At 53.9% G+C, this 14031-nt stretch overlaps 1 protein-coding gene across 2 annotated transcripts; it reads left to right on the forward strand.

The window, feature by feature from the left end:
- Window positions 1-3695: 3695 nt before the first annotated feature.
- On the forward strand, window positions 3696-13419 carry IRF6 (interferon regulatory factor 6). 2 transcript variants are annotated; one of them, XM_033080117.2, is made up of 8 exons: window positions 3696-3717; window positions 9741-9917; window positions 10744-10948; window positions 11364-11486; window positions 11589-11735; window positions 11958-12350; window positions 12685-12803; window positions 13090-13419. In XM_033080117.2, the coding sequence occupies exons 2-8, from the start codon at window positions 9744-9746 to the stop codon at window positions 13309-13311; spliced, it is 1383 nt and encodes a 460-aa protein (XP_032936008.1). In that variant the 5' UTR covers window positions 3696-3717; window positions 9741-9743; the 3' UTR covers window positions 13312-13419. The 2 variants fall into 2 exon arrangements, with proteins under 2 accessions (XP_032936008.1, XP_032936007.1); XM_033080116.1 differs by lacking the exon at window positions 3696-3717 and adding an exon at window positions 4930-4960.
- Window positions 13420-14031: the final 612 nt, after the last annotated feature.

Below are 14031 nucleotides of genomic sequence, written 5' to 3' on the forward strand. Positions count from 1 at the left end.
TTCAGATGTTCTGAGCTGTGCCCTATTTAGAGTGAACTCCAGCTGCTCAGGGTCTTTCTACACATTAATACCTCTCTGTCAAAGAATTTGGGAGCAGAGGCTGCCTGTGCACACCACACACAGCCCCATTCTCTGCCCTGTGGAGTTTTCTAGGGGAGAAAAGGGATTCTAGAGGAAGGAACATTAATTAATCTTTGCTTGTTTTACCTGCCTGTGGGGTTTGCTCAGGGCTTCAGTGAGATGGGGCATAGGAAAAGCAACAACTATAGAGAGGGAACCCTGAGAAAACCAATATTTCCATTTGCTGCTGATGGATTGAATGAATTGAATGCCTGCTGTAGGCTGAGACAGAATTAGTGAAGGCACCTAGATCCACTCACATTCCTCTTATTGTCACACCTCCATCTTAAAGCTTTACTCTAAAAGAGCAGGAATTGTTTATTGTTTTTTTCCATCTTTTCTCCTTATTCCCTTCCCCCCTCAGTGTCCAGGAAAATTCTCCTCTTTACCCCTTCCCCTGATTTATTGCTTTGATTGCAGACACAAAGTGCAGCTCTTGCCTGGGCTCTTTGTGTTCAGCTCGACCTGCTCTCAGCCCTTTCCTCCTCCTGAGGAGCCACCAGCTTTTCTGGACACCAAACCTGTTGTTCTGAACCCAACCAGTATCTGTGCCAGTGGAAAGAATGACCTGAGCTATAAATGTGCCCAAGCCAGCCCAATATCTTCATTAAGAGGATTGGAGCAGCATTAATAGGAAACCACAGATTCTCTTATCCTAATGCCAAGGCCCAGGTGATTTAAGCTGCACATTTTTTGGAACTTTATTTTGGTGTTGACCATTCCTTTTTCCTGCAGCACAGCTGGGGAGTTTGGGACGTGCTGGGGTGAAGCCTCTCCACCATTTTGTGCTGCTCTCCTGCACGGAGCTGTGCTGGAATGCGAGTGCTCAGAGCTCACAGCAAGACTCCACATGCCCAGGACATTGTCTTGACTCATTGCATAATTTTGTTTTGCCTTATGGGAACTTGGTGATCTGTTCCCAGGAGAGAAAATGGTTCCTTTTTGTTTTGATGACTGCAATCTTCTCCAGCTGGGAACAAAGGGCTGCAAGAGACCTGGAGTACAAAGCCCAGCTGCTGCTGCTGCAGGTATCAGGACATACAATCGTGTTGATAAAATAGCGATATTAATTTGGCACTGAAATAAAGTAAATCCCATAGCTGCTGGCATGAGAATTCCTCTGCACGTCCTCTGTGTGCTCTGCAGACTGCTCTGAAGGAGCTGCAGGATGTCACTTCACAAGGCCCAGTTTATCAGCCAGATCTCTTAATTTCATTTTAAAAAACGATGCAGAGAGAGGTAACTATAGGCAGAGAGAAGTAAAAATAAAAAGAACAATTTCTGGAGAACACTGCAGGGCCGGGGTTGGTGCTGTTTGTCTCCTGAAGGAGCAGGATCCACGCTCTGTGTGTTGTGTCAGAGCCAACACTTTGGATGATCAGTTCCAGGTAACATCTGATTGCAGTCCTGCCTAATGAGTTATCCCTGCATTATCACCTCCCCAGCTCCAGAGCTGCAGAGTTTCCCAGCCAAGAGCATGGAAAAAGACAGCTTATTTCCGTCAGCTGCTCCCCCAACGTGCTGCCACACGCTCCAGCATAGCCTGGTAGAAACTCAAGAGGTGAAAAAAAAAAAAACACCAAACCCTGCAGAGGGCTGGGAAGACTCATTTGTTTGGCATCTGTGTCGGTGCTGGGAAGGAGCAGAGGCTGTGGCAGAGGCAGCAGGGAGCTGGCAGGCACAGCTGCCAGAGGGGAGCAGCTGCAGGGAGGCTGCAGCCAGGGCTGGACCCTTCTCCAGGCTGGACCCTTCTCCAGGGCTGGACCCTCCTCCCAGGGCTGGACCCTTCTCCCAGGGCTGGACCCTCACCCAGGGCTGGATCCTTCTCCCAGGCCTGGACCCTTCTCCCAGGGCTGGTCCCTTCTCCAGGGCTGGTCCCTTCTCCAGGCTGGACCCTTCTCCAGGGCTGGACCCTTCTCCCAGGGCTGGACCCTTCTCCAGGGCTGGTCCCTTCTCCAGGCTGGACCCTTCTCCCAGGGCTGGACCCTTCTCCAGGGCTGGTCCCTTCTCCAGGGCTGGTCCCTTCTCCAGGCTGGACCCTTCTCCCAGGGCTGGACCCTTCTCCAGGCTGGACCCTTCTCCCAGGGCTGGACCCTTCTCCCAGGGCTGGTCCCTTCTCCCAGGGCTGGACCCTTCTCCAGGGCTGGACCCTTCTCCCAGGGCTGGTCCCTTCTCCAGGGCTGGTCCCTTCTCCAGGCTGGACCCTTCTCCCAGGGCTGGACCCTTCTCCCAGGGCTGGTCCCTTCTCCAGGCTGGACCCTTCTCCAGGGCTGGACCCTTCTCCCAGGGCTGGACCCTTCTCCAGGGCTGGTCCCTTCTCCAGGCTGGACCCTTCTCCAGGCTGGACCCTTCTCCAGGCTGGTCCCTTCTCCAGGGCTGGACCCTTCTCCCAGGGCTGGTCCCTTCTCCCAGGGCTGGTCCCTTCTCCCAGGGCTGGTCCCTTCTCCCAGGGCTGGTCCCTTCTCCCAGGGCTGGACCCTTCTCCCAGGGCTGGACCCTTCTCCCAGGGCTGGACTCTTCTCCCAGGGCTGGACCCTTCTCCCAGGGCTGGACCCTTCTCCAGGCTGGACCCTTCTCCAGGCTGGTCCCTTCTCCAGGCTGGACCCTCACCCAGCTGCTTTGCCACATTGCTCCATTTGTTAAAATCCCCCAGCCCTGGCTGCCCCAGGACCCCTCCAGCATCTCGAGCATCCTTCCAGTGGGCCTGGGAAGGGCAAAGCCCAGCCTGGGCAGCTCCAGCACTGCACAGAGCCAGGGCAGCAGGAGAGGAGCAGCTCCTCCACAGCTCCCAGCATCCAGCACAAACAGCCAGCACAAACACAGCCAGCCCAAAGCATCCTCAAATTTCGCCAGGCAGGAGGGAGGTGTGGACAGCAGGAATGCAGGGAGGATGAACAGCGGCTTTTGTGCTGACCCATCAGAGGAGAGATCAAAGATCCTTCGGAGCTTGGCCTGGAGTTCAGCCCAATATCTCCCTGTGTCTCTTCCCAGTTGCTCCCAAAATTGTGCCACCACTGCATGCTTTGACAGGGCAGGAATAACGAGGGTGTTTTACTCCAGGAGCAGCTGTCCCCTGATTTACACATCAGGAATGGTCGGGTACCACTAACAAAACCCATCTCACCCAACACAGAGCACTGACACATCTTGTCTTCTGCTTATTGCCAGAAAGATTTTCTTACGTGCTGACAAACTCCTGCATGCTTCCTCTGAATGCTGAATGAAGCTTGACATATTTACCGTGCACTTGGCATCCAGCAAGGCAAACCTCCCCAGAAAAACGGTGAATTGTTTTGTCTCTGTGTGGAGATCTCCAAGATTTTGTCTAATCCAAACTCTTGGCTCGGGACTGAGCTGTAAGTCAGCCTTCCCAAAGCCAGGGTTCAGCATTTCCCAGTGCTCACGGTGAGAAAGGAAATTCCCGGGTTTTTTTCTAGTTCATTGAAACTGAATAGTGAAGTATTGTATGATCCTTGAAACCAAGATTCACCACTGAGTCACGGTTCTCCACCTACGAGGAAAATAAATAAGACGCGAGGCTGGAGGGCAGGAGACTGCAGAGGGAGCGGGGAGAAGCTGCTGAGCCCCTGCCCAGGGGTAGGTGTGAGCCCAGAGCAGGCATGGAGGCAGGGAAGAGGGACATTCTCTGCTTTTCTGAGAAAAAACTGTGTGCCTGACACATCAGAGCTGACCTCAGGGCTGGGCTTCATCCTGTGCTATCACTGACTGGACATGGATTTATATGGATGGATGGATGGATGGAGGACAAGAGCAAATGTACTTAGGTTGTGCTAGGGGAGGTTGAGATTGGATATTTGGGAGGATTTCTTCACTAAAGGATGGACAAGCATTGGAACAGGCTGCCTGAGGAAGTGGCAGAGCCACATCCCTGGAAGTTTAAAATGCTGCAGAGTGGTGCCAAGGGGCACAGGTTAGTGGTGGGCACGGCAGTGCTGGGTTAATGTTTGGACTCCATGGGCTCAGAGGTATTTTCCAGCCTTAATAATGCTGTGATTCTGTGACTCAGCTGAATATGCCTTGAACTGTGAAAAAGCCCAGGAACTTAATCTTTTCTTCCCAAAATACTCCATTTAAAAGGCAAATATATCCCGCTTAAAAGCAAACTTCCTTTCCAAAATACTCCATTTACCAAGGGGGGGAAAGAATATCCCGTTGGGAAGTTTCCTGGATATTGCATTTGACAGGAAAAGGGCCGCGGCAGAAGGGCGGAGCTGATCCCCTGTGCGGGGTTCAGGGGATGTGATTGTGATGTGATGTGATGTGATGTGATGTGATGTGATGTGATGTGCGAGGTTTGGGGGGGATGTACGGGGTTCGGGGGGATGTTCGGGGTGGATGTGATGTGATGTTCAGGATTCGGGGTGGATGTTCAGGGTTCGGAGGGATGTTCGGGGGGGATGTGATGTGCGTGTTCGGGGGGATGTGCGGGTTCGGGAGGGATGTGCGGGGTTCGGGGGGGATGTGATGTTCAGGGTTCGGGGTGGATGTTCAGAGTTCGGAGGGATGTTCGGGGGGGATGTGCGGAGCTCGGGGCGGGGCGGGGCGGGCGGCGCGGCTGCGCCGAGCGCACCTGGGCAGGTGAGGGGCCGGGACGGGCCAGGTGAGGCGGGGCAGGTGAGGAGGGACGGGCCAGGTGAGGCGGGGCAGGTGAGGCGGGACGGGCCAGGTGAGGCGGGGCGGGCGCTGGCTGAGCGCGGCCGCCGCTGCCCGAGCGCCGCTGCCCCACGCGCGGGCCCCGCGGGGCGGCCCCGAGCCCCCGCGGGACGGACCCGCCCCGGCCCCACGGACGGACGGACGGACAGACAGACAGACAGCTGGGGTGAGCTGTGCGCGGATCGGACAGCACCGGGCCCGGAGCCGCCCGGGCCGGGATCCGCCGGGCGCGGCCCCGTCCCGCCTGGGGCTCGGTGCGGGGCTCGGTGCGGGGCTCGGTGCGGGTGCGGAGCGGGGCTCGGTGCGGGGCTCGGTGCGGGGCTCGGTGCGGGGCTCGGTGCGGGTGCGGAGCGGGGCTCGGTGCGGGGCTCGGTGCGGGGCTCGGTGCGGGGCTCGGTGCGGGGCTCGGTGCGGGTGCGGAGCGGGGCTCGGTGCGGGGCTCGGTGCGGGGCTCGGTGCGGGGCTCGGTGCGGGCTCGGTGCGGGGCTCGGTGCGGGGCTCGGTGCGGGGCTCGGTGCGGGGCTCGGTGGGAGCGGGGCTCGGTGGGAGCGGGGCTCGGTGGGAGCGGGGCTCGGGGAGCTCCGTGCGGGCTCTGGGGGCTGCAGAACCCCAGCCCCGGAGCGAGGGCAGCGCTGCGGGGGCTCCGGGAGGGCAGAGCCCGCTGGAAATGCCCATTTACCGCTCCTTGCCTTGGGCTGCGCTGGGCTGGCCCCGGGCTACGCCTTTCAGGTCGGTGTAAAGCCCGGCCTAAAGTTAGGGCAAGGCTGGTGTTTTGCCCCCCACCCCCTTCAGCCGCTGCAGTTTTCGGATCGCGGCTGTTGCGCCCCAAAACGCCGCACTTTGTGGAACGAGTCGTGCCCGTTCCAGTTTCGGGCTGCCTGGCTGTGGCAGGGCCGAGGTGACCAGACTGGGGTGGGTAAACTGGAATTCAAGAAGTTAATGGTGTTCGCTGTGCCGGGGGCAGCACGGGTGGTGCCACTGATGTACCTGGAGAGCTCTGAAATGTGGGAGCCCCAGGTTCCCGGTGCAGGGAGGTGATTCAGCGTCAGGTGGAAATTCAGCCTGTTTCCTGGGGGAAGGTTTGCCTTTGAGAAAATAAATACAGGACCATGAAATGCAGGATAACGAAGTCAAACAAAGGTAACAAGGAAGGAGCAGGGTCTGTGGGTTCGCAGCAGCCAACCCCGAGAAGATCCTTCCATGTTCCGAGGCTTTAATGGATGAGGTGGAGCAGGAACACTGAATTTATTTGGGCGTGCAGGCAGGGAGTGAAAGCATCTGTGCAGCAGCGCTGAGCTGGGTTTCAGGATGGTTTTCCCGTGCTCCGTGGGCTGTCGGACCTCGGCAGGGCCCCGAGTGTCAGCACAGCTGGCCGGGCTGTCCCTGACCTTGGTCACTCCTCTGCAGCCCTCCGGGCAGTGCTGCAGGCTGGCTGCTCCTTCCCGAGTTTGTTCTCGTTGGGCTGAATGTCTCCAAGGAGAAATACTAATAATTAGGGTACTGGGAGTAATTACATCACTGACCAGGGATGCATTAGCAGCACAGGGATGTGCTAATTATCCCTTACAGAGTGCCCAAACTGAGTGGGAATGAAGGGAATGGGAGAGTCCCTGGCTTTGTGCACCCAGAGGGGCCGAGGCTGCCTTGGCAGAGCCCTGAAGTGCACAGACATTCCCCGGGTGTCTGGCATCGGTGGAACCCACCGGATCGAAGTTGAAGGTTGTAAGAGGCTGACTCACCGTCTGAGCCCAGCAATGGGATTCAAGTTGATTTGCTCTCAGTTATTGTGTCAACAAGTCATTGGTGATAAAAGGTCATAAAGCATTGTAGTGTGGAGCACTGACAGACGCTGTCTGGGGCCCAGGGACAATCCCAGGCAGCTCCCACCTTGTGACCCGACTGCTCTGCTGTCAGAGGGGCACAGATCTGTGCTGGGCACTGGAATTTACTCTGCTGTGCTCTCAGAGGGGCACAGATCTGTGCTGGGCTCTGGAATTTACTCTGCTGTCAGAGGGGCACAGATCTGTGCTGGGCTCTGGAATTTACTCTGCTCTGCTGTCAGAGGGGCACAGATCTGTGCTGGGCACTGGGATTTACTCTGCTGTCAGAGGGGCACAGATCTGTGCTGGGTGTTGGAATTTACTCTGCTCTGCTGTCAGAGGGGCACAGATCTGTGCTGGGCACTGGAATTTACTCTGCTCTGCTGTCAGAGGGGCACAGATCTGTGCTGGGCACTGGGATTTGCTCTGCTCTGCTGTCAGAGGGGCACAGATCTGTGCTGGGCACTGGAATTTGCTGTCAGAGGGGCACAGATCTGTGCTGGGTGCTGGAATTTACTCTGCTCTGCTGTCAGAGGGGCACAGATCTGTGCTGGGCTCTGGAATTTACTCTGCTGTCAGAGGGGCACAGATCTGTGCTGGGCTCTGGAATTTACTCTGCTCTGCTGTCAGAGGGGCACAGATCTGTGCTGGGTGTTGGAATTTACTCTGACTGCTGTCAGAGGGGCACAGATCTGTTCTGGGCTCTGGAATTTGCTCTGCTGTCAGAGGGGCACAGATCTGTGCTGGGCACTGGAATTTACTCTGCTCTGCTGTCAGAGGGGCACAGATCTGTGCTGGGCACTGGAATTTACTCTGCTCTGCTGTCAGAGGGCACAGATCTGTTCTGGGCTCTGGAATTTGCTGTCAGAGTGGCACAGATCTGTGCTGGGCTCTGGAATTTACTCTGCTGTCAGAGGGGCACAGATCTGTGCTGGGCACTGGAATTTACTCTGCTCTGCTGTCAGAGTGGCACAGATCTGTGCTGGGCACTGGAATTTACTCTGCTGTGCTGTCAGAGGGGCACAGATCTGTGCTGGGCACTGGAATTTGCTCTGCTGTCAGAGGGGCACAGATCTGTGCTGGGCACTGGGATTTACTCTGCTCTGCTGTCAGAGGGGCACAGATCTGTTCTGAGCTCTGGAATTTACTCTGCTGTCAGAGGGACACAGATCTGTGCTGGGCACTGGAATTTGCTCTGCTGTCAGAGGGGCACAGATCTGTGCTGGGCGCTGGAATTTGCTCCATGTCCTGTAAAGGTGTGTGCACAGCACGCGTTATTAGCAGAGACTGCATGTAAAGTGAAGTGTAAAAGAGATGGTGGAAATCAGCTGCACTAAGGATTCTTCAAAATGGCACTTTTTGTGTTTTCAAGATGAATCAGTGTCTGATTTTAGTCTCAGTTCTAAGTCCAGGACTAGCCTGGACTTTTGTCTTTGCAAGCACTCTTCTGAAGATTTAATTCTGACAGTATTTTCAGCATGGAGAACCAACACAGCAGAGTTCGAGGAGCATTAAAATAATTTTGATGATTGCTTCCTGATCCTTTGCAGCTCCTGGGAAACAGTCTGGTAATGTGCCCACACATTTTCAAACTATTATTTAAAAATGGTTTGCAGTTGAAGCTGAACATTTTCTTTGCAGAAAAGATAAACAGATAAACTGAGTTGTGTTTGGATTAATGTTGTGTGAATGCTTGCATCTGAATGGGATCTGCAGGTATTTGAACAAATAAAACCTGTTCCTAGACTAGTTCTTGGATAGGATTTTTTTAATCTTCTCCATCTCTGCTACCAGACGCATTTTGCAACTCCTCCAGCAATATTCAGGGCTTATGGCAAAGGTTTTACTTGTCCTGTAACTGCTTTATTACTGGGAATATTTGTAATTTCTCACCTCTGTTTCAGGATTTACAAATGAACATGGGAGATGCACTTTCTGAGCACACGTGCAGTACAGAAATCCCCTCCCAAAATCTAAAGATACTGACTGTTGCCTCTTCTTAGAGAGGGACACACATTAGTTTTGTTTGTTTGGCTTTGTTCTACACAAGGAGAATATTGTTGGCTGGCTGCAGTTGTGTGAGCAACACGGGGCTACTTAACAAAAACATTAAGTAAACAGCACTCAATTTTTAGCAGCAGTGCAGGCAGACCTGCAGTTCATGTCCTTCTGGATAAACATCCTGGTTATTACAGGTCACTGCTGTTTGCCAATGATTATGCTGCATTCAGGGCATTCATGGAAAAGTCATAAAATGACTTTCAGAGTCTGTGTCTGTGGTAAAGCAGCCCCTGTGCCTCAGCCCCAGTCAGGATGAGCCTTTCTCCTCCTGGCTGTGTGTGACAGGGCTGGGGGAGCAGGGATCAGAGAGCTGGGCTGGGGGAGCAGAGATCAGAGAGCTGGGCTGGGGGAGCAGGGATCACATCAGCTGGGCTGGGGGAGCAGGGATCACATCAGCTGGGCTGGGGGAGCAGAGATCAGAGAGCTGGGCTGGAGGAGCAGAGATCACATCTGCTGGGCTGGAGGAGCAGGGATCACATCAGCTGGGCTGGGGGAGCAGGGATCACATCAGCTGGGCTGGGGGAGCAGAGATCACATCAGCTGGGCTGGGGGAGCAGAGATCAGAGAGCTGGGCTGGGGAGCAGGGATCACATCAGCTGGGCTGGGGGAGCAGAGATCAGAGAGCTGGGCTGGAGGAGCAGAGATCACATCTGCTGGGCTAGGGGAGCAGGGATCACATCAACCCCCTCCCCAAGGTGTGTGTGGAGGCTTTGGGAGCTCTCTGCCTGTTCTTGCTGTGGCTTGTTCGTGGCTTTGCTTCCTGCCCAGGGTTTGTAGCCCAGCTCTGCTCAGAGCTCACTCTGTGTGCTGGCTGAGCACAGGTAACGTGCTGTGGAACACCAAATGTGAGCTCTTGTCCTGGTCACAGTTCTGGGCCCCGCTCAGGGCCGTGTGTGGGACAGAGGAGTCACCCAGCTCAATCTGAACTGGCACTTTCAGGGTGCAGTGCCATTAAATAACAGCAGGGACATGGCACAGGGCCCTTTCTCATGAAATGAATTCAGTTTCTTTGAAGCAAACGAGGCTCCAGTAACCTGCAGCCGGGCTCTGCTGTCGCCCTTGCAGAGCATGGCCCTGCACCCGCGGAGGGTGCGCCTGAAGCCGTGGCTGGTGGCCCAGGTGGACAGCGGGATGTACCCCGGGCTGATCTGGCTGAACCGCGAGGCCAAGCGCTTCCAGATCCCCTGGAAGCACGCGACTCGGCACAGCCCCCAGCACGAGGAGGAGAACACCATCTTCAAGGTGAGCCAGGGGAGAGCTGGGCATCCCACGGCTCTGGAGCGGACACAAAGGGCTGGATTGTTGGCCCAGGAGCTGGACAGGCATCCTGGGAGCTGCTTGCAGGCACGTTTCGTTTATCTGACCTCAGAAAAGCCGCTCTGTGCACCTGGATGGCAAGCTTGGCACTGCCTGGGATGGTGCTGAGTTCTTTAACCCTTTGCCACCACCAGAGGCTGGGTGTTGTGTGATCCATGGTCTCTGGAAGGTGTCTGCTGTTGGTTTAATCTGCTCGGGCTGGGATGTGGTCAGTGCCTTGCTCTTGGCAGCAAATCACGGCACGCTGTTACACAAGTGTTAAAAGGTCCACCACAAGCACTCATCGCTGCTGTCCCTAATATTCTTATCCCAAGGGATTCCCTGTAACTCCCTGCACTGCTCTGAGGAGTTTCTGACCTCTGTCTGGAGGGATCTTGGACCAATTATCAGATTTTGGGGTGAGAGAGGGAGAGGCCAGGCGGATGTCTGTGGCTGTCCTTCCACTCCACTTTAACCGAGTCCATTCCTCCTGCACAGGCTCCCTGTCAAAATTGACTTCTGGTGTTGAATCTGAGACCCACAAAATCTCTAACACAGAATTGTGAACATTTTTTTTTAAATTTGGATTTGTTTTTTTTCTCCACTTTGTTTTTATGGGAAAAACTATTAAAGAGGGAATTTCTATTTTTTTGTTATCACGAGAACTTTAATTAAGATTTCTGCAAGAGAAGGATTTGTTTGGAAGTTTGATTTCTGATAAAAGCTGCTCTGTGGGGAGGGCTGGACTGAGCTGGCTGTACTTTGTCCCCAGGCATGGGCCGTGGAAACAGGAAAGTACCAGGAAGGAGTGGATGAGCCCGACCCTGCAAAGTGGAAAGCCCAGCTCCGATGTGCGCTTAACAAGAGCCGGGAGTTTAATTTGATGTACGATGGCACCAAGGAGGTGCCCATGAACCCCATTAAAATTTATGAGGTGTGCGACATCCCGCAGTCGCAGGGATCAATCATTAATCCAGGTGAGAGCCTCGCTGCTGGGCTGGCTCCTGGGCAGGCGCTGGGCCAAGGCAGCTCCTTCCCTCTGCATTAACTCTGCAGCTGCCCCTGTGCAGCAGGAGCACTGCCAGGTGAAGCCTGGACTGGAACTGAAAGGACTTTGAACCGTGCTGTAGTACTGAAATTAATAAAGCTGCACACAGCTGTATGTTTTCCTGCTAAACAGTTTAATATCGGTAAAGCTGTGTCTTACTTAATCAATACTTCAACCTTCACTTTCTAGAATTATATATTAAACTGAAATTAGCATGTTGTGTGGATCAGATTTATCCTTTTCTACCGAAATTTGAAAAATACGCAAATTAACATCAATATGAAGATGATATTTTTCAGTGTTTCATGCTGATCATCCACCCACAAGAATGTGCTTGTTTGCAGGTTCCACTGGCTCAGCTCCGTGGGATGAAAAGGATAATGATCTTGATGATGAAGAGGAGGAAGAATTGAATCAATCTCAGCATGTCCCAATTCAAGAGACATTTCCATTTCTTAATATCAATGGTTGGTGGCACAGACTAATGTATTGGTGAAGGTATTTGTTTGTAAATTGCCGCATGCTTGAAATGAAATCTTGATTTATTGGGAGTTGTTGCCTTGTTGTAGAGTCTTCAATGGCTCCAGCCAGTGCAGAAAACTGCAGCACTGAAACCGTGTGGCCAAAGAACGAACCTCTGGATATGGAAATGCCCCCAACGGCGCTGCAGCACGACTTCTTCAGCAGCCCCGAGCTCTGGATCAGCTCCCTGCCAAGTACGTGCGTGGGCTTGTAGCACTGCTGCTGCTTTTGTGCTTTAAACCCCCCAGAGAATGGTGTTTGGCTTTTTTTTCCTGTGGCTGTTTGTGGGTGAGTGAGGAGAACTTGTGTAGTTCAAACAGAACTGTGTGTGGTTTGAACATCCCTGTGAGGGCAGTGGGGCTTGCGGGGTGTCCCTGCTGCTCCAGGAAAAGCCACACTGACGGTTTCTCTCTCAGTGACAGACCTAGAAATCAAGTTTGAGTATCGAGGGAAGGAAACCGGGCCCACGACGACCGTGAGCAACCCGCAGGGCTGCAGACTTTTCTACGGAGAGCTGGGTCCCATGCCAGACCAGGAGGAGCTCTTTGGGCCCATCAGTTTGGAGCAAGTCAAGTTCCCAGGGACGGAGCAGATCACCAATGAACGGCAGAAGATCTTCACGAGTCGGCTGCTGGATGTAATGGACAGGGGACTGATCCTGGAGGTCAGCGGCCACGCCATCTACGCCGTGCGGCTGTGCCAGTGCAAGGTGTACTGGTCTGGGCCCTGTGCCCCCTCCTCCACCACCCCCAACCTGATCGAGAGGCAAAAGAAGGTCAAGCTCTTCTGCCTGGAAACGTTCCTGAGCGGTAGGTACCTTCTGCTCTGGCACACAGCTCTGGACACTGATCGTGGCATTGTTTGGCTCTCATGTGGGTCAGGGCCACGCTGCCCAGATGTGGGAGCTTGGAGCGGGTGTGTGGCAGGAGAAAGGCACTGTACACTCATTTAATGCTCTGAGAAACATCAGAGGGCCCTGCTTTTAAAGAAAGCACTCCAAGTGCAAGGGGTGAGCTGTAATTGTGGGAGAGGTGGCGGAGGACAGTGTGCAGGTAAGACCTGGGGTGACACAGTGAGGGGGGATGTCATGGGTGTTTCCAGCCTAAAGAGGACAGCCCTGCAGCACTCTGCTTTTCCTCCTAGAGCTGATTGCCCATCAGAAGGGACAAATTGAGAAGCAGCCACCATACGAGATCTACTTCTGTTTTGGAGAAGAGTGGCCGGATGGAAAACCCAGGGAGAGGAAGCTGATCGTGGTGCAGGTGGGGCTCTGGGGTGATGTGTGCCAGCCTTGTTGGGTTTGGGACCAATTCCCCTGGATACTGAGACCTGTTCTGCTGTGGCTTCTGACTCCTGGAAAACTCCAGTGAGACTGGGGGTTTGGGAGAGCAAATACAAATGTGACATGTGCTGAAAAGAATTGGTTTGTGAGTGTGTTTTCGGGTATTGTGGAAACCATCTCTGCATTCAGGACAGGGGTTCCTGCAGAGTAACAGGGATATTTATTGTATGTTTCTTTGGGCTAAAAAAGGATTTCTTCTTTAACAGGTCATCCCCGTTGTGGCCCGGATGATCTACGAGATGTTCTCGGGGGACTTCACGCGCTCCTTCGACAGCGGCAGCGTGCGGCTGCAGATCTCCACGCCCGACATCAAGGACAACATCGTGGCACACCTGAAGCAGCTGTACCGGCTGCTGCAGAACCACCAGGAGGGCTGGCCCATGCAGGCCCCTGCCATGCACATGGCACAGCCACTGCCAGCACAGTGACCACCCTCCGCTTCCAAAGGGGCTCCTTATTGTACATATACACAAGTGTTTCTAACCAGCGCCTTGCCTTAATCTGAATAAATCTGTAAATCTCGTCATCTGATTCCACAATTTCAGCAGTCTGTGGTGCTTTTGTTTTGGAGGTGGCTCAAAACAGAGGGGGTTACAAGAATGCTTCTCACTCCTTTACACTTTTCATTTGTTTGCTTAAGCAACCCCTCTGTATAAATCAGATTTTCAATTCTGTACAATTTTTAATCTGCTATTAATAAATGTATATAAACACTTGATCATTAGAGGAGAAAGAAAATAACCTGTGCTCTATTAAACCTGCCTGGACAATATCACCTTGTCTAATTTTGTTCTCTTTAATGGGGCTGTAGCAGCAACATCGAAGGCTGATACTCCTTACAGTGTGGGTTTTTAAATATGGATGTGTATATACAGCATTGTAAATGTGTATAGAACAGAACAGGGTTGGAAGGGAGCTCTGGAGCTCCTCGATCCCATCTGTACAAGCTTGAGCACTCAGGGATGGTACAGAGCTGTCAGCGGCTGCAGCACGGCTGGCTCCTGTCCCTGTCCCTGTGCCTATGCCCTGCTTTGTGCCCAGGCTGCGGGCGCTGCCTCGGCCGGGCTCCCTTCTCCCTTTTCCAGCCCTTCTCTCGTCCATGCAGCTGCTCAGGCCCAGCTCCCAGCCCTTCTCCTGCCCCTCTCCCT

Source organism: Catharus ustulatus, chromosome 25 (genome assembly GCF_009819885.2).
Source record: "Catharus ustulatus isolate bCatUst1 chromosome 25, bCatUst1.pri.v2, whole genome shotgun sequence".
Lineage (NCBI taxonomy): Eukaryota > Metazoa > Chordata > Aves > Passeriformes > Turdidae > Catharus > Catharus ustulatus.